At 48.4% G+C, this 24,459-nt stretch overlaps 2 protein-coding genes across 4 annotated transcripts in view; one reads left to right on the top strand and one right to left on the bottom strand.

Annotated features, from left to right (window-relative positions):
* Slc39a11 (solute carrier family 39 member 11) overlaps window positions 1-24,459 on the bottom strand; it is a 442,672-nt gene that overhangs the window by 398,145 nt on the left and 20,068 nt on the right. The window lies entirely within an intron of this gene.
* On the top strand, window positions 12,921-22,917 carry Sstr2 (somatostatin receptor 2). Of its 3 annotated transcripts, none has more exons than XM_048446148.3 (3): window positions 12,921-13,217; window positions 17,616-18,693; window positions 19,003-22,917. In XM_048446148.3, exons 2-3 carry the CDS (start codon window positions 17,701-17,703, stop codon window positions 19,048-19,050), a joined length of 1,041 nt encoding a protein of 346 aa, XP_048302105.2. In that variant the 5' UTR covers window positions 12,921-13,217; window positions 17,616-17,700; the 3' UTR covers window positions 19,051-22,917. The 3 variants fall into 3 exon arrangements, with proteins under 3 accessions (XP_048302105.2, XP_085552124.1, XP_048302104.2); XM_085695998.2 differs by adding an exon at window positions 14,401-14,556 and having other exon boundaries at window positions 12,922-13,217; window positions 17,616-22,917; XM_048446147.3 differs by having other exon boundaries at window positions 12,922-13,217; window positions 17,616-22,917.

Genomic DNA, 24,459 nt, shown 5'->3' with positions numbered 1-24,459 from the left:
GATGTGCTGCATTCTTCTATGTTGCATTTGTTTAACTTTGTGAAGTGGTGTTACATTGCCTGTCTAAAACACCTGAACTGTCTAATAAAGAGCTGAACGGCCTATAGCAAGGCAGGAGAAAGGATGGGCAGGGCTGGAAGGCAGAGAGAATAAAGAGGAGAAATCTGGAAGGAGAAGATCGAGGAGCAAGAAAAGGAGAGGAAGGTGCCGAGGGCCTGCCACACAGTCAGACAGGGAATAAGGAGAGGGAAAACAGATAAACCGAAATAGAGAAAGGTAAAAGCCCAGAAGCAAAAGATAGACGGGATAATTTAAGAAAAGCTGGTGAGAAACAAGTCAAGCTGAGGCTGGGTATTCATAAGAAAGAATAGGACTCTGTATGATTTATTTGGGAGTTGGTTGGCAGGCCCCCAAAGAGCAAGAGTAAAAACCCAACCAACTCCAGGCCATTGTCATTCAAGCCACCACACCACTCTAAAATGACAGTAAAGAAAAACTACAAAGCCAACGTTTCAAAGGAAGCAGAAAATGATGAAAGAAACGGCATCCAGCAAGGAAACCGTGACACCATTTTAGAAGCTGGAAAATGGCCAGGGAGACAGCTGACTTCAAAAAGGAGAGAAAAACCAAACGATGGCCCTGAATGTAAGAAAACAATCAGACTAAAATGCCATTCACATTGCAGAAGCTGTCCAGGGACTGAGGGCCTGGGGTTGGTGGAATCCATGCTAGGTAGGGGTGGAGGGCTTCAGGTTGGAGAGAGGAGGCAGTTGGTGGAGTTCACATTGTCCAGTTAGATGCTTAGGCCTGTCTCCACATTGCAATTCTCCTCCTACATTGCTATCTTTGCAATGGTCAGGCTGATAGAGCTCTGGACTTGGGGCTCTGAGGTCTACCAGAAGGTGAAGATGGAGTCCAAGGCTATAGGAAAGGGACTTTACCCATCTGGCAAGCCGAATGGTGACATCCTGCACGACCTCCCATTTGGCTCTGTAAGCACTAGAACTATGCAGTGTTCCAGAACTCCAGGATCCAGGCTGGAGCTCTGAGGATGCTGACAAGCCAATGAGAACTTTCTGGGGGTTGGAGAGCATGGTGGTGTATAGAGGCTGTCAACTGGACAGGCTCTAGAATCACCTAGTGTGTCTTGGGGGCGTGGGTGTAGGTTCTAGTTTGGGTCGAGGGAGGAGGCCCTATTCTTCTTTTTATTACTTTATAAATAATACCATTCAAAATTTCCACTTCCTTCCCTCCTCCCATTTCCCTCCCACTCCCCCACTCACCCTTCCCCTTCTCCCCCTCCAGTCCTAAGAGAGGGCAGGATACCCTGCCCTGTGGGAAGTCCAAGGCCCTCCCCGCTCCATCCAGGCTTAGGAAGGTGTGCATCCAAATAGACTAGGATCCCAAAAAGCCAGTACAAGCAATAGAGACAAATCCCAGCGCCATTATCATTGGCTTCTCAGTCGGCCCCAATTGTCAGCTACATTCAGAGGATCCAGTTTGATTCCATGCTCATTCAGTCCCAGTTGAGCTGGCTTTGGTGAGCTCCCATTAGATCAGGCACACTATCTCAGTGGGTGGATCAACCCTTCACGGTCCTGACTTCCTTGTTCATATTCTCCCTCCTTCTGCTCTTCAACTGGACCTTGGGAGCTCAGTTCAGGGCTCCCATGTGGGTCTCTGTCTCTATCTCCATCTGTTGCCCAACGAAGGTTCTATGGTGATATTCAAGATAGTCATCAGTCTGACTACGGGACAAGGCCAGTTCAGGCATGAGGAGACCCTATCCTAAATGTGGGCAAACCCATTATGCATGCCAGACCCTGGACTCCACGCAAAGGAGAAAGTGAGCTGAATACCTGCATTCATCTCTCTCTGCTTCCTGACTACAGATGCCACGTGACCGGCCGGCTACCTCAGGCTCCTGCTGCCAGGTCTTCCTACCGGTTGTCTGTCCTCTTAAATGCTGAGCCAAAATCAAACCAGAAGTTGCTTCTGTCAAGTACTTTATGACGGCAGTGAGAGAAGGAATAAGGCACACAGGTTCATCAACAGAGTGACCTCACCCTAGTCAGCCACACCGACATGAGGAGAGTCTCCAGAAGGTATGTGAGTGCTCTTCACCGGGATATAATGCATCTAGGATCACTAAGGACATCTCCAGAACACCCTGAATGACAGACCCAAACACATATGCTAAGGGGCTCTGGCGGAAATGGGCAAGCAAGAGGTAGAAGATTAAAAATAAGAATGGTCCTCAGGGACTCAGAAGGAAAGGTCATGTCCATGACATAATACCAGAAGGCTATAAACAGTGACGGCTTCTAGAATGAGCTCCTAGAGACAGAAGGTCCAACAGTGGAAAAATTTAAAAAGCAACACAAGAGCTGGAAATAAAATATCACGCAGAAAGTAAAACAAAGACAATAAAAACGCCAACGGAATGAGAAACGGAGTCTAGCTGAATGAGAACCCCAGAAAGAAGAAGCTAAAGCAAAGAAAAATCATTCCAAGTGCCTAAGGTAGCAATAGCTTTTAAGAATAAGGAATCTAGGAGTTGGAGAGAAGGCTCGGCAGTTCAGAGCACTGGCTGCTCATGCAGGAGACCTGGGTTTGGTTCCCAGCACCACATGGAAGCTCAATGCCATCTGTAACTCCAGTTCCAGGGGACCCCACACCCTCTTCAGGCTGCTATGGGCACTGCACCCACGTGTTGTACAGAGATATAAGACATTTGCACACATAAAAATAAAAATAAAGAAATCTTTATAAAATGCAAAACATGCTTTATTAAATCTCCAATTAAAAAGAATAAAGAATATTGTCAGGCGAGTTGGTGCATGGTTTAATAGCAGCACTCGGGAGGCTCTCTGAGGTGGAGGCAAGCCTGGTCTATATAGCAAGTTCTAGGCCAGCCAGGACTATATGGTGGGATCCTGTTTCAAACAAAAGGTGGAAGGGGCCTAAGGAATATATAGACTGTCCTCTGACCTCTACACACGCACACACACACACACACACACACACACACACACACACACCTACCTACCTACCTCAAAAATAGCTCTTTTCCCTAATCTTGGACATGAAATATCATTTCCATCACAGTCTCTCAACCAATATGGGTTCCCATGGGGTGTGAATACATGGGCTGTCCAGACCAGGAAGTCAGATCATCTGTGAGGCTGGCTGTAATATTCCCTTCCTTTGGATCAGTGTTTCTCAACCTTCCTGATGCTGTGACTCTTTAATACATACAGTTCCTCAAGTCGTGGTGACCCCACAACCATAAAGTTATTTCTTTGCTACTGTATAACTGTAATTTTGCTACTGTTATGAATCATAATGTGAATATCTGGGTTTTCTGGTGGTCTTAGGCGATCCCTGTGGAAGGGTCACCCCACCTCCCAAGTGGTGACAACCCACAGGTTGGGAGCCACAGCTCTATAAGTTCCTGAAGGTTATGTTCCACCCACACAACCAAGTAAATTAAACTCAGAGGAGGAGTGGGGAAGCCTGACCTGGAGAGATGGCTCGATGGCTAAGAGCATCGGCTGCTTTTTTTCTAGAGGACCCAGGTTGAATTCCTGGCATCCAGGTGATGACTCACATCTGTCTGCAACTCCTGTTCCACGGGGATTCAATGCCTCCTTCTGATCTCTGAGTTTGCTGCACACGTGATACACAGACAGACATGTAGGCAAAACATGCACGCACATAAAATAAAAATAAATAAACCTTTCAAAGTAAGAGTGAGAACGTTAACTAACACTGGAAAGCAGGAAAGACACTGACAGGGAAGAGAAGGGTTAAACTGTGCTAGAGACTTCAAGGATGGAACCAAACCCAGAGAGGTTTCAAAACCAAAAATGAAAGTACCACATGGAATAAATTCTCAACCATCAGAATTTGAGAATGAATCATTGATAAACACATAGAAAAGTAAGCAAAAAAAAAAATCGAGAAAAGAGGTAATCATTAACACAGGGAAAACAAAAGGCTCTACAAGAAAGAGGGGCCAACAGAGGAGAGCACTTGGCTCAGATATAAGTATCTCAAGTTATAAAAATGCTAACACTGGTTACTGATTTGATAGAAAGAGAGAGGTGAGAATTGGGAGATTTGGAAGTACTGAGCTGGGATGTCAACAGAACCTAAAAAGAGAAAATTTAAAAACAAAAAACAAAAAACATGGAAGTGTCCATGCACTATTTATAGCATATAGGAGTAAATCAGGCTGGGTGGTGGTGGCGCACATCTTTAATCCCAGCACTCGGGAGGCAGAGGCAGGTGGATCTCTGTGAGTTCAAGGCCTGGTATAGAAGAGCTAGTTCCAGGACAGGCTCCAAAGTCACAGAGAAATCTGTCTCAAACACACACACACACACACACACACACACACAGAGAGAGAGAGAGAGAGAGAGAGGAGTAAATTAGCAGGGAAAAAAGCAGAAATTATTGGAAGTGCTTGTCCTTGGGGAGGGTATCAGAAGTGGAGGGAGGGGGCAGGCTGTGTAGTTTGTCCTCAGCCGCCCACTCCTCCACCCTCTCAGTTTCTAAGCCAGCTTCATGTCTAACTTAATAAACAGAAAGCTCAATTCAAAACCCAAAGATTTTACTGGCTAAACAAATCCTACTCCTGCCTTGTATTAAAAATCGGCTTGTATAATCAGCATACATTTTACTATATATACCTCAGTTATGGAAGATGATGTAAGTTTAGGAAAATTAACCAGGATGAGTCATCCAAAGCCACCAGGCAGCCTTTCCCATGCAGGGCACCAAGCTGCCCTCCCTCCCAGCCCCCTATATCAAATAGCCACAAAGTCAGTTTCCACTAATTGCTTTTTGACAAACTGCCAGTTTTGTGGCAATATACCAAAACCAGGGACAGAAACTGTTTATATATAACAACCTTCTAAAGTCTCCCTTGAATATAGTATAAGTAACCATGAGAAAAACCCTGATTTCTAGAAGAGCCACAGAGGCAGAGGCACCTCAAATCTAAAAACTTCCCTGCATGTTTCCTGCTGAGGATTCAGGCTCAGGGTTGGATTTTATGGGTTCCTTTGTTCCAAGGACACTACTGGAAGTTTGAGCTAAAGGCTTAGAAAACAAGATTTCTCTCTTTTCTCTGATATACTTTTTTGGTTTGTTGACTGGATGGATGGATGGATGGATGGATGGATGGATGGATGGATGGACAGATGGATGATGGATGGATAACAGATGGTTAGAGGATAGATGGACAGACAGATAGATGGATCCATGAATCAGTAACTTGATGGATAGAAGGCTAGTTGCATGATGAATGGATGGATGGATGATTCAATGGGTAGGTGGTAAGTGATTGACAATGTATTTATAGATGGGTGAATGGGTGTTGAGTGGCTGAAGGACAGAAAAATGAATAGATGGATAGTGGGTGGATGATGAATAGATAGAAATAAGAGTAGAGGATGGATGGATGACGGATAATGAATGGATACTTGGATAGATGGATGAAAAGATGAACAGATGAATAATGAATGATGGATGGATGAATGGATGGATGATGAAGGATGGATGACTGGATGATGATGGATGATGAAGGATGGATGAATGGATGGATGATGAAGGATGGATGACTGGATGATGATGGATGATGAAGGATGGATGAATGGATGGATGGATGGATGGATGATGAGTAGGTAGAACTGAATGGATGAGCAGATGGATAGAAAATAGAATGGACGAACTATAGATGAAGGCGTTTGCACCAACACAGGAGCACACACAGAGAGACGATCTTCACAGGCATGCTTACACTGTCAGTTGTGTGTTCTCTGCTGGTGTTTTGCTTGTGCCAGTCACACTAGAACTATACACCGAATGAACGGTTGCTATTTCTAAACAGTCTACCAGTCAACTCACACTCAGAAGAACCTGTCCCAGAAAACTAAATATGCATCCAGTGTCACCGCTGCCAAACAATTTTGTTTTTGTTTTGTTTTGTTTGGAACTTGTCTTTGAAAATTCAGCTTAGAGCTGAAACCACAAAGATTAGGTGCCAAATCTTCATGGGGCGAAGTGGACACAATGTTTAGATGCAGCTCAAGTCTCACAAGTTGCTTAAAATTTTTATATGCTGTGCATATGTATGTTGCATAAACATTGTTTCAGCTCTGCTTGAGTGAGCTTCTTGAGCCCTTCCGCAGTGTCATGCTCTGATCCCACCTCCCTCCCGCAGTCACCTGCTCTGTCAGGTCACCTTGGCACCCTCACAGCTCTTACTAGCCTCTCCTAGGTGTAAGGACTCCCCCTAAGTCTGACATCCCGTTACTCCAAACAGTTCTGTGTCCTAGCTGGCAAAAGCAGAGCCCAAGAATTATCATGCTCTCTCTAACTCTCAAATAAAAAGCCTTTCTGGAGAGAAAGATTGAATGTCTGAAGTGGCATGGAGAAATGAAGTTCTGGCAGAAGCCACAGGGCCAATCTGTTTAGAAGAGATCCAGTCACAAGAGAGCAAGTGGGGGAAGGAGCAGGACAGAAGAAACGCTAGCCCGTTTGAGGGTGGGGGCAAGCGGAGACAATAATGACTTGCTGGTTGAGGAAGCCTCCCCCGACCCTCCCTGGACTGGCCATCTGTTCTGGGGCCCCCGAGCAGGCGTGTACCGTGAAGCCTGGGGACTAGCAGCCGGACCACCGAACAAAGTCAGCCAGCCAGCTGTCCCACGAGGGAGAAGCCACCACTGAACCGTCGTTTTGGAAAGTGGCCAGAGCCCATCCCTGGGCATCGCCTAGCTGAACAAAGGCTTCTCCCGGACCTGCAACTGAAATCCAGGGCTCTAGGGAGCCCACTCCTGTGTCACTGAGAAGGGTGAGGGTTTCCTGCCTCACAGGCACTCGGGTAGCACTCAGCAGAAGCAGAAATAGGCAGGCGGCTCCTGGCAACAGCTTTTCAAGAGCCTGCGAGCATCCACTTGGGTAACAAGGCTCTTGCTATCGCGCGGTTGCCTCTGCCAGAAGCAGGGCACAGGAGGGGCACTTGGACTGTCAGCTACTTGGGAGGCTGAGGTAGAAAGATCCAGCGGTTCCTTTACTCCAGGAGACGGAGTATCTGAAGCCAATCCTTTGGAGCAACTCATGACATTCTCCCCATGCATGGTGACTCTTCCCTAAATGGCACCAAGGCCATCATTCTGAGTCACTCCTCAAGAGTAGCAGAAGGACGGAGAAGGAGGAAGAAGAAAAAAGCACAGCTGTAGAGAAGCCTTTGGGGTTCCATTCTGCAGGGCTGGTGCTGAAAGAACAGCGGTGGACCCTGTGAGGATTTCTGTGTGCTCACGCCACCCTGAGGCCCACATGGGAACTGCAATCTCTTTGGAAGCAAAGTCCCTTCATTCCAGAGTTCTCTTCTATTCTCACAGTAAACTGAGGTCTGAACATATGAAATGAACATTCCAGAAATAAGTCATTCGTGAGTTTTATAGAAAAAACTTTCTTATATCCTACTATGGTTGCTATATTTTATTATTTGTTATTATTGTTCATTTTGACTATGCCTAATTTAATAATTAAACTTTATCACGGGTACATGTGTGAAGGTAAAACGTAGCCTACGTAGGGTTTGGTACTAGGTGGCAGCCCCCACAGAGAAAGGAAAATACCTGTCTACCAACTACAGTTACTGGGGCAGCTCCCAGCTTCGGCATGCTGGAGACAGAGGTTCTTCAGCGGCAGAAATGACTCGGAGAGAGAGTCGAATCCACAAGAGATGGAGCATAATTCAGCACAAACCACCAATACTAAGCCACCATCTCCACCTGGAGACCCTCCATATGTCTGCGCCTCCCCAAAAGCCATACTAAGATGCAAATGAGTGTCCCATTAAAGGAAAATGTCGTTTTATTTGCCATAGAACAGGAAGAAATGGACAGGAACAACATAGAGGGAGATGAGGAGCTAGGGCAGGACTCCTAAACCTCCTGACTCCTGGTTACACAGAAGCACGTAGATCCCAAGAAGGAAGAGGAATTCCTCTGAAGCTACCATTCATACTATCACTGAGATTAGGTAATAACTCCTTATAACTGCATACACAGTCAAAACCTCAGAGACCCTTGCACAGTTTCTGAACCATTTGAGAGATGCTGTGCCTCTCATGTACCACATCATTCCTAAAAGACACAGTACGTTCAGGATGGCAACTGACCAGACGGCATGGAGATACTGCCATTCTATCCTGTTCTATCACGTGGGGGCACAGGCTAGATCCTATGCAGGAGTGCAAAGGTTTCCCAAGACCCCGTCTTGCCATACAAGCCCTACACAGTGGGGAGGTTCTCGGGCTGGACCACAAGGAATCCCAAAGCAGCTCTAGAGTAAAGAGGGATCTGGGCACTCAGGGGCTGCCCCAGTACAATCTCCTGTGTCCCTCATCTAAAACCAAGAGGTTTAGCTTCTGGGGCGTCTCCAGTCCAGCTCACAGGGAAACCAGCTGATTAGCTGCAAAGAGCTGGGCTCCACCCCAGGCCTGGAGGCTGAGAGTCTCTAAGAACAGAGCCAAGACGGTCCTCTGGATAAAAGCCGCAGGTGCTTCTGCACAGTGTGTCATAAGCCCCACTCTGTAGGCAGCTGTCCTTTCTCCCCTCTGCCCAAGGACGAGCAGCAGATCACCCGCCCGCACTGCAGAAGATAACCAGACACTTCTGAGCAGGAAAGTGGGCCGGGGGAGGACTAGACAGCTGTCGGAGATGCTGAGTATTTGGGAACTAATCAGAATCCATCAGCAAAGACATCCTGAGGCTAAGGACAACTACAGACAGTTAAAGCCAGGGCTGGGGATGGCTTAGTCCATTAAGTATTTGCTGTGTTTGAGGATGTGGGTTTGATCCCTAGAACCCACACTTGGTTGGGGGGGGGGGGGGGGAACCAAATGTGGTAGTGCATTGCCTGAGACACCCAGTGCTAGGGAAATGGAGGCAAGTGGATCCCTTATGCATACGTGGCAAATTCTTCCCAGTCAGTGATTGCCTCACATACACGGGGTGGGGGTGGGATCGACAGTGCCTAAGGAATAACAGCAAAGGCAGACCTCCAACCTTCACATACATGCACACGTACTCTGACACACATGTACCTGCATGTGCACGTGCACACACACACACACAGAGGAGATGGGGGAGAAGACAGCAAAAGCTACCCATCTGGGGAATGGTCCCTCTTCTGTACAATCAGGGTGTAGAAGATGGAGCTGTCCAAGCGCTGTTGCTCTGGGGAACTGTACTGTGGGTACTCACAAAGCAGGTAACTTGTGTCACTGGAACAAGAATCCAATCTCTCTGTGCCTTGGTTGGTCCGTTCACACTAAGGGAATGTTGATCACAAAATAGGACTGCAGTGAGGGTTAGGTACCCAGGGCAGCACGCAGTAAGCACTCCATACACATTCAAAATTGCCAGGGCTAAGTCACGTGTGAAGGTGAAGGGGTAAAGGTCAACCAGTTGCTTCCTGCAAGAGGTCTGGAAATGACCGTACTAATGGTGCCAGTGGCAGGTGCTGAAAGTCTTCAAGGGTCACTGGGATTATAGGCATGTGCTCCGTACAGACAATGGGCCAGGATAAATGAGACCTTGTGGTATTCTCAGTGGGCACTCTACACTTGCAAGGCAGGTGTGATGGACCGCCTCTCCTGAGCTGTCCACGCTCTTCTCCTGAAAAGCCTGTGTCACGATGAGTACTCCCATAAGCACTCCGATGACATCTTGGAGACAGCTCCATCTTTCCCAACTCTCATCAAGGACTTGCTCCAGGCCGAGTGCACTAGAATCTTGTTATGTTACCAGGAATGGCATACTGGGGGAAGGGAGACGCTGAGACTTGTGGTTGGAAGGACTTCATCCCCTCACCCAACATTTCATGGCTATGTGGGCTGTGTCCTATCGGCTGGACTCTTGCCTTTCTCTTCCCTGACTGGGTGGCCTTGGGCAAGTCACCTGGCCTCTTGGAGTCTGGTCTCCTTACTTACACCTCGATGGGGCACTGGCTCTATACATCAGATGCTCTGAGGTCCCTCTTGGGACCAGAAGTTTTCGTGTACTTTCAGCAAGGTGGGGAAGGGAAGAGGTAGAGGAGCTAGGACAGGAATGCTAAGGAATGCCAGACTTAGGAGCAGTTTCCAGAGAGGTTCCACACTGCCTACCCACATAAAGAGACAAGGTGAATTTGGTGCCAAGTCAGTATGTTAACTGCAAGGGGGGGAGAGAAGGGGAGAAAGGGGCTCGTGTTGCCCCTGGTGCATCTAAGAGGCCACCAAGCCTACTAGGTCAAATGGTTATATCTTTAAAGAATTATGGTAATCATATGCCATATTTTCCAAATGAAACATGGAGGCTCTTGTGGTGGCACATACCTGCAATCCCAGCACTCGGGAAGCAGAGGCAGGAGGACCACAAGTTCGATGCCAGCCTGGGTGACATAATGAGTTCCAAACCACTGCACACTTGACATTCTGCAGCTCAGGGGCCTTGCCCTTTCTCCACCAACAGAAATAGCACACAGGCAGAGGACAGATGCTTGGTCCACCACCTAACACCCCCAATCAGTCCAGCTCTGCTCCTGGGGTTTACATTTTCCTCTAGGCTTAACTGCATTATTTGTTCCCACCAAATTGATGTCAGAGGAACAGTTTCTCCCCCATTTAATTGATAGCGCCTCTAAGTGACCAGACAGAATGACCTACTTGAGAGTTCCCTGGTCTCTGTTGCCTGCTGAGCACCCAGGCGGTGAACCTCGCCAGAAGAGTATGCTAAGCCCTGGCCTGGCCCTTCGGTCCATTACTATTCTTCATTTCCTGCCACCTAGAGTCCTTCTGATAAGCGCAAGAAGGGAGAAGGGTGTCATCTCATTCCCTTAAAGATAGCAGAGAAGTCAGTGAGAAGGTTACCTCTTCCCCCCCTCCACCCCTGTATTTTCAAACAGGGAATGGAACTTCATGTTGGGGGCGCCCAGCAAAGCCAGCAGCGATTTCAAAGAGTTCTTCGGAGGCATTCACCGGTTGGGGGAGGGGAGAGGCACACACGAGCCGGACAAAATCAATAATTGTTCTAGGTGACATTTTCCGCTGTCAAGGGCAGGGCTCAGATCTCACTGGGTCAGTCGCACAAGAGATGGGCGTGTCTGGAGTTCATCCACGGGGCTGAGCTCACCTGAGAGAGAGCTGGGATAAGACTTCACAAGTGTGTGAAGGCTGGGATTCCGTTGGGTGTGCTCAGCACGTTAAAAACACACAGAAATGCTCCCCAGGTTGTTTGGGAGAGGAGTGTTTAGCTGATAGGAGCAGCCTGCTTGCGCTGGTGGTGCTGATAGGAAACCAGAAGTATAGAAACCAAAAACTGTACACCGCCCCCTGGGGGTCACCTTGTGTATAGGAGAGGGACCCACTGAGAAGCAGGGGTTTCTCTTTAGCATGAGTTAGTTTTCTAAACAATCCACCAACTGGGCAGCAACCCTTGAAGAGCTTTTTACAAGGTCACGCGAGACCTGGAGGAAATCTGAACTCAAAATGGGCACTAGCTTTTCATTTTTCGACGTCCCTGAAAGCCGGCTGGGGTGCATCCTAGCAGCTGTGACACAGGGATGGGAGGAGGTCTTTCCCTGAGCTCATTCCATGCCCCTTTTCCCCAGAGTCACTCCCCTCGTCTTGAGAGCTGCACTGTTCGGCCCCTCAACCCTGCCCATAAAAATCTAAAGGCGAGCTGACCCCTAGCGCCACTGCTACCTAACTGAAGCCCTAGTTCAATCTCCACCGAGACCACAGGGTCCAAGCTAACCAAGATCTCTCAGAGATGGTGTCAGTGAGCGCCTGTGAGTGACTCCAACTTAGAAGCCGTTCCCCCTGCTTCTACCTTCTGGCTCCCTTTCGCTGTCAGAACTCAGCATGGGCAGAGCCCAGGCCTCTTTGCAACACACATAGCTTCTGGATTTATGCTTTGCCCAGAGGAGCCAACAAGTCAATCATAAACAGGATGGTTGGATGCGGTCAGCTAAGAGCACAGGGAAAGCTAATTGGGGTTTGCTCTCTGATTTCCCATGCACTAGGAACTATCGTGCGTGTGTGTGTGTGTGTGTGTGTGTGTGTGTGTGTGTGTGTGTTCAAAGGAAAGGGAGGCTACAGGATTGATTATGACTTATTAAACTATTGGAACATCGACTGAATCATCACAGTCAAAAATAAATAAATAGCTGCAACTTGGTGCGACACATCTCCCACTTCTTGCTGGTCCCTCTTTCCTCCCGCAGAGCGACACAGCCGCGTAGGAGGAGCGGTTGGGCTGGGTCAAACCAGCAAGCACTGATTGACAGGCTAAATTAAAGCTAGGAGAGACTGTGCGGCCCCGGGGCCTCCGGTTGGGAGACCTGTCGAGCCCCGCGGAGGCCCTGCTGGCTGCGGGAACTGAAGCCAGGTGCGACACACACACCTGCAGGCGCTTGCAGCGGGAGATCTGCTTGCTGTTTTCACACACACACACACACACACACACCCTTCTCTCTTCTGTCCTTTGCTAGGATCTGCAACCCGTGCGCTGTGTCTGGGACTAGCCCGTGGTAGGGCACGGCTTTGTAAACTTGAGAACGTGACTTGACGGTCCGGAGCAAGTCTAGGTCACCCCAGCCCCTGCGACAACTGCCTGGAATTTGTTGGGTAAAATCGGATCGAGTCTCTAAAATCGGAGGAAAATCAGCGCGGGTCCTCACCGGGAGGAGTCGTAGGGACATTGACATCGCTTCACCCTCCACCAGCATCCAGGTCCGCTGTCCCCTCCTCCCCGGGTGCCCTAGGTCACCCGCAGGATTCTCCACTCTGCTCACCGGTGCTTCAGGACCGGTGGGCGGAGCGAAGCTGCTGTGACGTCACGAGCAGGGGGCGTGGAGAAGTGTGCCCAGGGGCTGCCACCCGCCTGGGCCAATGCAAGCTGTGCAGCCACCGGCGCGCTCTCGAGGCCACCGGCGCCCAGAGCACCAGTCCGCTATTGGGTGTCAATGATCTGCAAGCCAGGCTAGCTCTCTCGAGGTCCAGGCTAACTCTTTCAAATGCCAGAGGGGGCCCGCACGAGCCAGCCAAGGAAGCTGAGAGCCCAGGAGCCAAGCTACTGCACTCACCAGCGCACGACTGGATAAAGGACAGCTTCGGGGTGCTGGAGAACCCAGAGAACCGAGTGTTCGTGGAAAGCAAGGTGAGGGGTGTGTGTGGTTACCCGTGTGTGTGTATATGTGTGTGTCACAGAGAGATGGTGGGAGCGACGAGCGCACTTGGGCACCTGCGTGCATCTGCGCTGGGGATAGAGCGCTGATCCCGGCGACCTGCATGTTGGTTCCAGCGCTCAATTCTCTGCATTTGTGCTTTTGGAGGTGACAGGTAGAAGCGAAAGATGCGTATCCCGGCGTCACGGGTGGAAAGGTAGTATATTCCAGGACGGATTTGTCCGCACAGCCACTACCCAGGTACGGTGGCGTGTGATCTGCGAGCCTGAGTGTCCAGTTAGTAGCTGTGATGGGAACAACTTACTTCCTAGCCACCTGCGAAACAGCCCTGGTCCAAGGAAAGCGAGACCAGCTAGAGGAGAAGGGACATGTCAGGTGCCACCACAGGGCTCCTGAGTTCATACCCTGAGACATAAGTTAGGGAGGGACAGGGGATGGGGACATCGCAGAGAGAAGGAAAGCGGATTTTTCCGTTTTTGTTTTGTTTTTGTTTTTCTTCCAACGCCGCCCGCCCGATGGGGAGGCAGACCAGATTCGTATGCGGTCAGGTCCCTCCTACACCCCCCCCCCCGCAGCCCTCGAGCAGAGACATCTGTCTAGATAGGAGAGAACCAACCACTGAACTGTCAAGTCCCCAGGAGACTGTTGGCGCTCCTAGCTGCCCCTGGCACCTCAATCCCCTCTGTGTATCGAAGCTGGTTGTGCGGGCACCATGGTCCACTCTCCCTACAATTTCCTGGAAATGGTGGGAAATCCTTTAGGGAACACTTTGTTTCCCGGGTCAGCGAGTTGTTGGCCCCAAATATCCCCACCCCTGGACTAACTCTGCGGTCCAGAGGCTCACTTATCTACCTCCCACTCACCGGCCAGTGCTGAGGGGCACTCTAGCGCCATGCTGAACCACACAGGGCTGCTCATCTATGCTGGTATAGGCTCAGTGTTCAGCCCCAGATTTTTGGAGCAGAGTGGGGGTGGGGGCGTCTAGCAGATTTAGGGGAGGGGGTCTTGAGGGCTCACAATAGAAGGATGTTGGGAAGTCGGTGAGACTAAAGCTGAATGGAATCTCAACCATCCCACCTCTGAATTCATGGGCTATGGAGCATATGGGAACAAGAGAAGCTCCCTGAGACAGTGGGAAACCCTTCTCTCCAACAGAGCCAGGACTCTCTCAGGGGAAACCACCCACCAAGCCACGGCCAGGATTAACAGCCCTGACACTGAAAAAAAAAGAAGAAAATCAGACTTCCTGGTGCATTTAATTTAACCACAATTCAACAAGTATCGACTGGTGGCATTCAGAATTCTCTTTCGGTGAGACAAATGTAAAATAAGGAGCTGTCACTTGGAGATGTTAGGCACCAGACTAGTTATACAGGACTCCCTAGGTTTTAAGTTCCTGTCTTCCTTGGAGGAGTCCCCCCTTCCCCGTGGGGTTTCCCAGCATATGACCTCCACCCACCTTCCAAGGCTCTGAATTCCTATAGGGCTTACTGCCCCAAAGTGGAAGTGTGTCTCAGCCAATTCCAAAGAAAACCGACCCCCTCCATTCATTCTGCACAAAGGGCACAGTTAGAACTGAAGAACCACATTGGGCCCTGTACCACCACTCCTCTCCCTTTCCTCCTCCTCTCCTCCTCCTCTCCTCCTCCTCCTCCTCCTCCTCCTCCTCCTCCTCCTCCTCCTCCCCCTCCTCCTCTCCTCCTTTCCTCCTTTTTTCTTGGCTCTAGACATGAATTCTAAAGCCCCAGGGGTTCTTCAGTCTCGGTCAGATATTGAAGTTTGCCCTCTCATGGTATATAGACGGTACGAGCTAATGATTACTGAACGGTTCCTCCGCACGCAGCTTGAATAAGATTCTGGGTCTGTAGAATTAAGTAACTGGCAAGATGGAAAGAAGAAAAAAAAACAGAATAGTGGGAATAACCCAAGTTAATCTTGGGATACAAAACCAGTTTCTTCACAGCTTCTGGCTGTAAGAGCTGTCTGCTTATGCTTGCTTACCCAAGGCAGACGCAGGCAGTGCGTCCCAAAATACAAACGCAAAATCTCAGACCTCACTGTACCAAATATGGGCTGGGAAAATTAATGCAGAAAGAAAAGCCAGGCACCTGGCAGTACAGAATGAATCAGAGGTAGAGGAGGGCAAGGAACACCTGCCTGTTGCCGGCTATGTCTTTAGTTTCTCTGCAGTCTGCACCAGCATTAGGCATTGATTTGGAAAAGTACACTTTGGGGAAAGATGTCAGGCAAGAGAATTAGTGGTCCTGTCTACTCCAGTCCTTGACCAGCTCCCCTTGTCCTGGATGGACCCCCTACCCTGAGCTCTTGCCTCACTCTACATATACACAAGACCCAGCCCCCAGATTCCTGAGAACATCCCCACTACACACCCAGGGAAGAGCTGTGTTCTAACATCCTTTGTTCATAGCCCTATCTCCACGCAAGTCACACACTATAGGACTTGACTCCCTTGCCTGTCTCCCCTGTTGAAGTATTAGCTGCTAGAGAGGGTTCCATCACAGTGGCCCCCACCCCCAAGATGTTTTATAACTGTGGTAAATCACTTAATTATATGTTGAGCTGGTGTGTTACATCTTAGGCCAAGCCAACAGCATTCTCATTATCTTCTCAGCATGGAGGTCACTTGGAGTTGGTTCCTTTAAACTAAGCTCAAGTACCCAGCCACGGGTTTCCATTCAGAGAGCATCAGCCAGGGCACATTGAAAATCACAGACGATGTGGTGCCACGTGGCTCATGTTCAAGTACCCACTCCACCAAGAATTTTAACTCTCCATGCCTCAGTTTCCACATCTTTTAAGTGAGGGAGGACAGTATCCTCAACTCCCACATGGTTAGGGAGACAAAGAGGGAAACAGGTGTGGCCGACCATCATCAGTTTTTAAAAGCCTCTTTTGACATTCACGAAAAGCCTGTGTCCATCACCTAGCCTCTGCTTTTGCCCTAATCTATGAACTGCAGGCAAAAGACCACGCAGCAGGGAGTAGAAACTTCAGGAAAGGGCTTTCCTAAGCCGGAGTTTGGTGGGGAATGGAGGGCACCCAGTATTGGGAAAACAAAACCAAGACGAAAAACAGCCTGAAACACACATTTTAAAAGTGAGGCGGGGGCAGGGGAGGACCAGACTCTAACTTTTAATACTGAAGACTCTAACTTGATTCACTGTGTAGGCAGGTTTCAATAAATTAGAGATAATGAGACAGTAGAGGGGGTAACATTTATGAGGCTGTGATTATGAGCCTGCACAATGCTAGGCATTTGCATATACCTTCTCTTGTTTAACCCTCATGACACCCCATGTTGACAAAGGAAAGTCACAGCAGTTAAGGGCTGGGCATGAGGTCACGTGGGGCTCAATCATGGAGCCCAGATTTGTTCTTCCTTTAAATTCTTCGGTTTTTCCCACCATGGGAGTCTCTGAATGGAACTCTCCCAGGCAGGCATCAAGCCAGCATTGGATTCTTCATGGGCCTCAGAGTGCCTGGTATCAGAATCAGACCCCTCCATGGTCAGGGGCTGAAACCCTCCAAGATCTGCCTTTTTACAGTCTGGACCAGTCAATTCCTTAGGGGTCAAAGTCCATGTGTTTGAAGCCATAGCCATTCGCCTCACGTGCGTCATCAAAGATGATGGTTTAACTCAAACCCTTCCCCCACCATTTCCAAAAGACCTCAAAAAGTCTGCAGGCTGACAGGCAGGCTGGCAGCTAGATGAGGGGAAGAGAGAGAGAGAAAAAGAGAAAGAGAGAGAGAGAGAGAGAGAGAGAGAGAGAGAGAGAGAACTTGCTTTTCAGTTGAAAAGCACATCTAAAAGAGCGAGGCGAGATAGCTCACCCCAAGCCCTGGAGGCTAAGACGGGGAGAGAGCCGTGATTGCAAAGTCAGCCTCAGCTACGTAGCAGTTCTAGGCTAGCCTGTCTCCAAAAACGGGGGGTGGAATGAGGGAAGGAAGGAGGGAGGGAGACTTGGGAGATGACTCAGTCAATAAAACACTTAACTTGCACGTAAGAATACTGAGTTCAGCCCCGAACCCAGGTGAAAACTGCGTGGTATGGCAACATGTCTGTAATCACACGGCTGGTGGGGAAGACACGAGTGGGTCCTTGAAGCCTAGGCTACATGGTGAGGAACAGACTCAAAAAGGGGGAAGGGGTACTGTGCCGATGTATCAACAGCTGGGACTAGTTTCTGGCCTACACACACACACAAACACACACACGCAGCTGTACACACATGAATACACAAAAAAAGAGACAATGGTAGGAAACTGTCTAAACACAGAACACAACAGTCTAAATAGCTTGGGGACTGATGGTCACTTTTCTCTTTCTCTTTTTTTTCACTTTTCTCCAGATGTCACAGTAGATTCTCGGCCCCCAGAGCCCACCAAGGTGAGAGGAAGATCTCTGCTTGGTTCTACGCTGACAGAAAAGCAGCCATGGAAATGGCATCTGAGCAAGCCAATGGGAGTCAACTATGGATACCCTCTCCATTCGACATCAATGGCTCACTGGGGTCAAGCAATGGCTCCAACCAGACCGAGCCGTACTACGACATGACAAGCAACGCAGTCCTCACATTCATCTACTTCGTGGTGTGCGTTGTTGGGCTGTGCGGCAACACGCTTGTCATTTACGTCATCCTCCGCTACGCCAAGATGAAAACCATCACCAATATTTACATCCTCAACTTGGCCATTGCAGATGAACTCTTCATGCTGGGGCTGCCCTTCTTGGCCATGCAGGTGGCACTGGTCCACTGGCCCTTCGGCAAGGCCATCTGCCGGGTGGTCATGACTGTAGACGGCATCAACCAGTTCACCAGTATCTTCTGTCTGACGGTCATGAGTATCGATCGTTACCTCGCCGTGGTCCACCCTATCAAGTCAGCCAAGTGGAGGCGGCCCCGGACAGCCAAGATGATCAATGTGGCTGTGTGGGGCCTCTCTCTGCTGGTCATCCTGCCCATCATGATATATGCTGGCCTCCGGAGCAACCAGAGGGGGAGGAGCAGCTGTACCATCAACTGGCCAGGTGAATCTGGGGCGTGGTACACAGGGTTCATTATCTATGCCTTCATCCTGGGGTTCCTGGTACCCCTCACCATCATCTGTCTCTGCTACCTGTTTATCATTATCAAGGTGAAATCCTCTGGAATCCGAGTGGGATCGTCCAAGAGGAAGAAGTCAGAGAAAAAGGTCACCCGCATGGTGTCCATCGTGGTGGCTGTCTTCATCTTCTGCTGGCTCCCTTTTTACATCTTCAATGTCTCGTCCGTGTCCGTGGCCATCAGCCCCACCCCTGCCTTGAAAGGCATGTTTGACTTTGTAGTGATCCTCACCTACGCCAACAGCTGTGCCAACCCCATCCTATATGCCTTCTTATCTGACAACTTCAAGAAGAGCTTCCAGAACGTTCTCTGCTTGGTCAAGGTGAGTGGTACCGATGATGGGGAACGGAGCGACAGTAAGCAGGACAAATCCCGGCTGAATGAGACCACAGAGACCCAGAGGACCCTCCTCAACGGAGACCTCCAAACCAGTATCTGAGATAGCCGGAAACCTACCATGCACGCACACACACAAGCCAAGCCTGCCTCCAGGCAGTGCGTTTCCCACTCACCTGCTTCCTGCCTCCCCACCCATCCTAGCTGGCTTGTTCTACATGAGCCCAGTTCAGAGGGCAGGATTTGAGTCTATTCCGCTGACTACTTCTCCCTTAAAGTGAACATTTTCCTACAGGCAGACAATTCAAAGCCTGGAGAAGAGGACATCATTGCCTGGGTGTGATGTTGAAGAAAGCAGCCGCCCAGGAGAAATCGGGGGGAAAAAAAAACAAACTAAACTAAACCAAAACCTGTGAATGTGTGCTTATACACTACGTAATCTTGTGGTCTGACATTTACATTTGTACATTCCTACCTAGTCTCTTCGAAGCCAGTACATACATGTTCCGTGATTGTAAACTGAAGTAGTTAGTTCATGTGTGTCTAGTATAGGTGAACATCTACCGCAACACTCAACCTAAAGAAATGGACCCGCCACGACAAAACTAATCAAGTTTAAGCTTCCAGCATCTCTCTTGCATGGGCCTTTCCCAGACCCAGGAGGAACATGAGCGGTATGTTCGTATTATAGTATGTTTTTGTAAAAAAAGAAAAAAAGGAAAGAAAAAAGAAAAAATGGTGAAAGCAAGGTATTTTTGTATTGTTCTTCCTAGAGGGCCCCTAAGCTAAATAAGGGTCTCGCCTCACAGGTGCTGCCCCTGAGTCTGGACAGTTGTTTCACCAATTTCAAACAAGTTAGGTTCGAGTAAAACAGAGAGGAGCGCACTGTGAGAGTCAGAATATAAATGGGAGTTCGCCTCTAGGACACAATCAGTTACTCATTTACCCAAAAGAACTTCAAGGGTTGTAGTCATTGACCACTGTGTTTATCAAGACAAAGCATGCTTTGTTATCAGACTGAATTTTTCTCTCCTCGGATTGCTTTAGTTTTACTTAGGGAGACATTGGGGAAGGGGTGGGATCGGTGACCTGAAAGGCAAAAAACAGACTATGATTCTTGTGGACAAACAATTTGCTCCCCAACATACATGCATACACACACACACACACACACACACACACACACACACACACACAAATGAGAAGAAGAAAAATGAAGTAGAATTATCCCTTTAAGAGAAACCTGGAAAGCGTTTTGTTTTTAATGCCAGATAAGACCCCTTAATGAAAGAAAACAGAAATGTAACTTGACAGCTCCTCAAAGGCGTTTTGGGGTTTTGCTGTTGTTCTTGGTTTGGGGAGAGGCTGTTCTTTCTTCCTGTCTATGTACATGTATGTATTTATGCCTGTGTCAGTATGTGTGCATGTGTATATATGTGTTTGTGTGTAGAAGTATGTATGTGCATGTGCATGTGTGTGCATGTACCCGTGTGTGTGTAGGTCAGAGGTTGGTGTTGCTGTCTCCTTCCATTACGCTCTACTTTACTTACTAGACGGGGTCTCTTGCTGAAAGATGAAGCTTTCCAGTCAAACAAGCCAGCTTGCCTAGAGGATCCCATCTCCAACCATGGAGTTTTACAAACATGCTGCCGTGTCCAGACAACCTTAACATGAACTCTGGTACCCAGATTCAGTCCCTCACACTTGAGCAGCAAGTGTGCTACCCAAAAGAGCCATTTCCCCAACTCTCAAAGGAGTTTTTATGTCATTATTATTAGTGGGGAGGGGGCATCCTTGTCCTGGCACATGTGTGGATGTCAGTGGACAACTTCATGGGGCCAGATCTCACCTTCCACCATTAATGGGCTACGGGGACCAAACTCAGGTCACCAGGCTGGTCAGCAAGTCATCACCCTATCTCAAAGACAGTTTTAAAGAACTTCATGCAAAGCTGGGCATTTTGAAAATCTCAGTACTGAGACTCAGGAATGTGTATAGGAAATGTTCAATCAAGACCAGCTAATGGAGTATATAAGTATGTTCAGGGCATGAATTGGGTGCCCTTTCCTTCACAGGGACAGCTACGTCTCCTCCGTCAGCTGTGCACGCGTGTGGCCTCGCCAAGCTCTCTCACAATACCAGTGCTTTTTGTTTCCAGCTATAGATGGATTTGTATACAGGTGACAGAGAAAGGTCCAGCCCTCGTCCCTTGGTTGATCACGGCTCTAGGCGATGAAGAAACACAGGCACAGGTGTGGAAGATGCTGTTTTAGAAGCATCACTCTTAGCAGCCCACACGTAGACTTCAAATGTATTTTAAAACGTGCTTTCTTCTTCTGTCTCCTTAAGAAGGACTATTTAGTGGTCACAATGGCTGACTGCCCTACCTGTGGCTATCCTACCTTACTTGGCCGCCTTAACTCTCAGGCTATGTCACTCATACCGCCTGGCTCCCAAAAACTACCGACTATGGCTTAGGAAGATACATCCATTGGGATTTATGCTAGACAAATAAATTTACCCAAAAGTAAAAGCACAATCATAAAACAAGACTACAAGGACAGTTGTTGCAAAAAGACAAACATATACAGAAAAATCCCAGGCTGTTACCAAAGGCCAAGTTAGCTACAAGTTCAGCTTTGGGCTGGTGTCTTGGCAGCCATAACAAACAGTGAGTCACTGCTTCTTTTTCTTTTTAATGCTAACAGGGAAAAAATGGAAAGAAACACTATAGATACAACTTTATCATTACAATCGGAAATATTCATCTTGAATAAATGTCTTTTTTTTTTCACTTAGGGAAATCTCTCTAAGAAACCCAGAACTGATGGCAATCATTCCAAGAAGATAGGTCAGAGTAACTCTATAGTGTTCATGTTCCCAAAGCTTCGTAAATTGCCTCCCACAAGGTTCTGATCCTAAGCAGCCACCAATAACCTCAAGACGGAATGTCTAAGTGGTGTCTGGGGTACTCGGCAACAGGGAGGTCATTGGAAGGCAGGAAGAAGGGGACTTTAACACATGTGGTACAGGGCCAGGAGGTGGATCAGTCAAGAAAATGCTTGCCTCACAAGTTTGAGGACCTGAGTTCAATCCCTAGAACCCACATGAAAAGTTACAGGCAGTGCTTACATTCCAGAAATGGCGAGACCGGTGGTGGAGAGAGATGGACCTCTGGAAGTGCATCAAACCTAAGTGGCGAAGGTCCAGGCCAATGAGACCCTGTCTCAAACAAAAAGTAGATGTGCCTATGGATCAACACTCAAGGCTTTCCTCACACACACACACACACACACACACACACACACACACACGTTCAACCCATGTGCATTCGTATACATGAACACATACATACAACATAAACACACACCACATACACATAACACACAATACATACACACAACGCATAACATACATGGTACACAATATATACACATACATACCACACACACAAAACACTTGCATACACACAACATACATACCAGACACACATACTTACAAGCACACATACAAGATGGATGCTTAATTCTCTACAGATAAGCAGTCAGGTCCCATGATATGGAAATTTATGTTTCACCTGTTAAAGCACCTATATTTCTATTTTAACTAAAAATTTAAAATATATATTCTTTTATATGTATGAATATTTTGCTTGCATGTCTGTCTGTATACCATGTGGATGCCTGGTACCTGTGGAAGCCAGAAGAGGGCACTGGAGTTTCTGGGAGTAGAGGTACAGATGGTTGTATGTGGGTCCTAGGGATCAAACCTGGGTCCTCTACAAGACCAGCCAATGATGTTAACCCCTGAGTCATCTCTCCAGCCCCTGAGCATCTTATTTTTAAAGATGACTTGTTCTCTGGATTTCTGTTATCCAAAAGAGGAACAAAAAAAAAGGATGTTAACACAATTTTGGTTCAGAAAGTCACTCTTAGCTTCAACTCAACATCATGAAGATAAGTCCTCTGGATGCTGGGGGTGAGACAATAAAAAGTAATCCATCGGGGCTAGAAAGATAGCTCAGCGGTTAGGAACACTTGCTACTCCTGCAGAATACCCCATTGGTTCCTAGGACCCATGCTCACAGTCTAGCTCCATGGATCTGAAGCCCTCTTCTGGCTTCTGTGAACACCTGCACGCAGGTGCACACAAAAGCACACACATGAGCGTAAAGCATAATTTAAAGTAAAATAAACCTTTTTTTTAAAAATTAATGCCTCAGATTGAATTTGTGATTCCTAGTGGTCTGATGGGTTTTGCAAACTACTCCACATCTCCCATTAGCAGGGGTTGCTAAGGGTTGATGAATTCTGCGAAAACTTAGCAGGAGACACACTGGGCAATGCTACGGCACTGGGGTGCTGAATGACCTTAGACAGCTGAGTAACCTTGGCCAGGGAGCTGCTCTGTGTGGGGTTTGCACCTTAGCTCAGAACATGCTCTGATGACATGAAGAGGACCGTGGAGGGACAATGTGGACAGGAGGAAAGGAGCCTGCTTGCTTACACGGATCTGATCTCTCCATGGGCACAGCGCAAGCGCTGCTCACGGAAGCTTCTGGCCCCAGCTCTCCTAGAGGTGTTCAATATGAGCCCTGGGGTGTGGGAAGACAACGGTGGCTGACAGCCATGCCCCCACCCCGAGCAGCTCCGATGGTGACCGGTCAATGAAGGGAAGTCACAATGGGTAAAAGCCAAGCTTTTCTGCCTTGTTGGGGATATACGGCAGGAGGATCCAAGCGGTTGGGGTGCGTGGTGGGAAAGTGATTAGGGTTTCTAAGTAACAACTTAGAATCAATCACTTGTCTCATCCACATTTTTGCCAGCTTCCAAAGACTGAATTCCCCAGCAAACGCTCCATCAAAGCAATCTTCACGTAAGAGTTTATTTACTCTCTGTGAATAAATTCCCATTGGTTCTCTCTCTCTCTCTCTCTCTCTCTCTCTCTCTCTCTCTCTCTCTCTCTCTCTCTCTCTCTCCAGGGTTTTCTCTGTGTTAATAGTCCTAGCTGTCCTGGAACTAGCTCTTGTTCCAGGCTGGCCTCGAACTCACAGAGATCCACCTGTCTCTGCCTCCTGAGCCTGTCTCTGTCTCTGCGCCACCACCACCTGGCTTGTTTTTGTTTTTCTCCAGCAGCTCATCTAGGGACAGAGTTCTGCTTACAGAGGACAATCTTTCATAGCTGCCGTTACTTATTCAATTCAACAACCACTGGACAGAGACTATTGTCTCAAAGACAAAGACTCCCCCATGGCCATTTCAACACCAGCCCACCCCTTCTGGCACTCGGAGGGGCTGACCACACTAGCAGGTGAGCCGCTTGTTGTCCTAGAGATGTCTCTGGCTGTTCGTATCTGAACTCTGCTTGAAAACAGGGCTAAATATTAACCAAGCCCTAGCGGAACCCACTGTAAAGCATTATTGATTCTCCTAAGATAGAAGCGAGTGTAATGTCATTAAAATGAAATGCTAGGGTTGGCTCACCTGGTCCAGTGAGCACCTGCCTCCTGTTGGACCGAGATAGGAAGCAGGAGCAAGTCAAAGGCACAGGCTAGGCTCTCAGTGCACGGGTATAGAGCCGACACACGGATGGGGGCAAGCATCTGTCTCTTCCCTGGCATCGGTGAGGAGCAGAAAGACCAGACTGCTTTGCTGGGATACCATATCCAGCAGGGAGAGCTACTCACGCCTGTTCCTCTTCTGTTCTGCTGCCACCAGGACTGAAAGCAGAAAAGAAATGTCCTGGCTTAGAG

This window comes from Myodes glareolus, chromosome 9, assembly GCF_982192425.1.
Source record: "Myodes glareolus chromosome 9, mMyoGla1.1, whole genome shotgun sequence".
Taxonomy (NCBI): Eukaryota; Metazoa; Chordata; class Mammalia; order Rodentia; family Cricetidae; genus Myodes; species Myodes glareolus.
The sequence above is the reverse complement of the archived record's forward strand: the minus strand, read 5'-3'. Positions and strand labels throughout refer to the sequence as shown.

Coding starts and splice junctions, on each gene's coding strand:
- Sstr2 (XM_048446147.3), top strand. CDS start 17,701: ATGGAAATGGCATCTGAGCAAGCCAATGGGAGTCAACTATGGATACCC.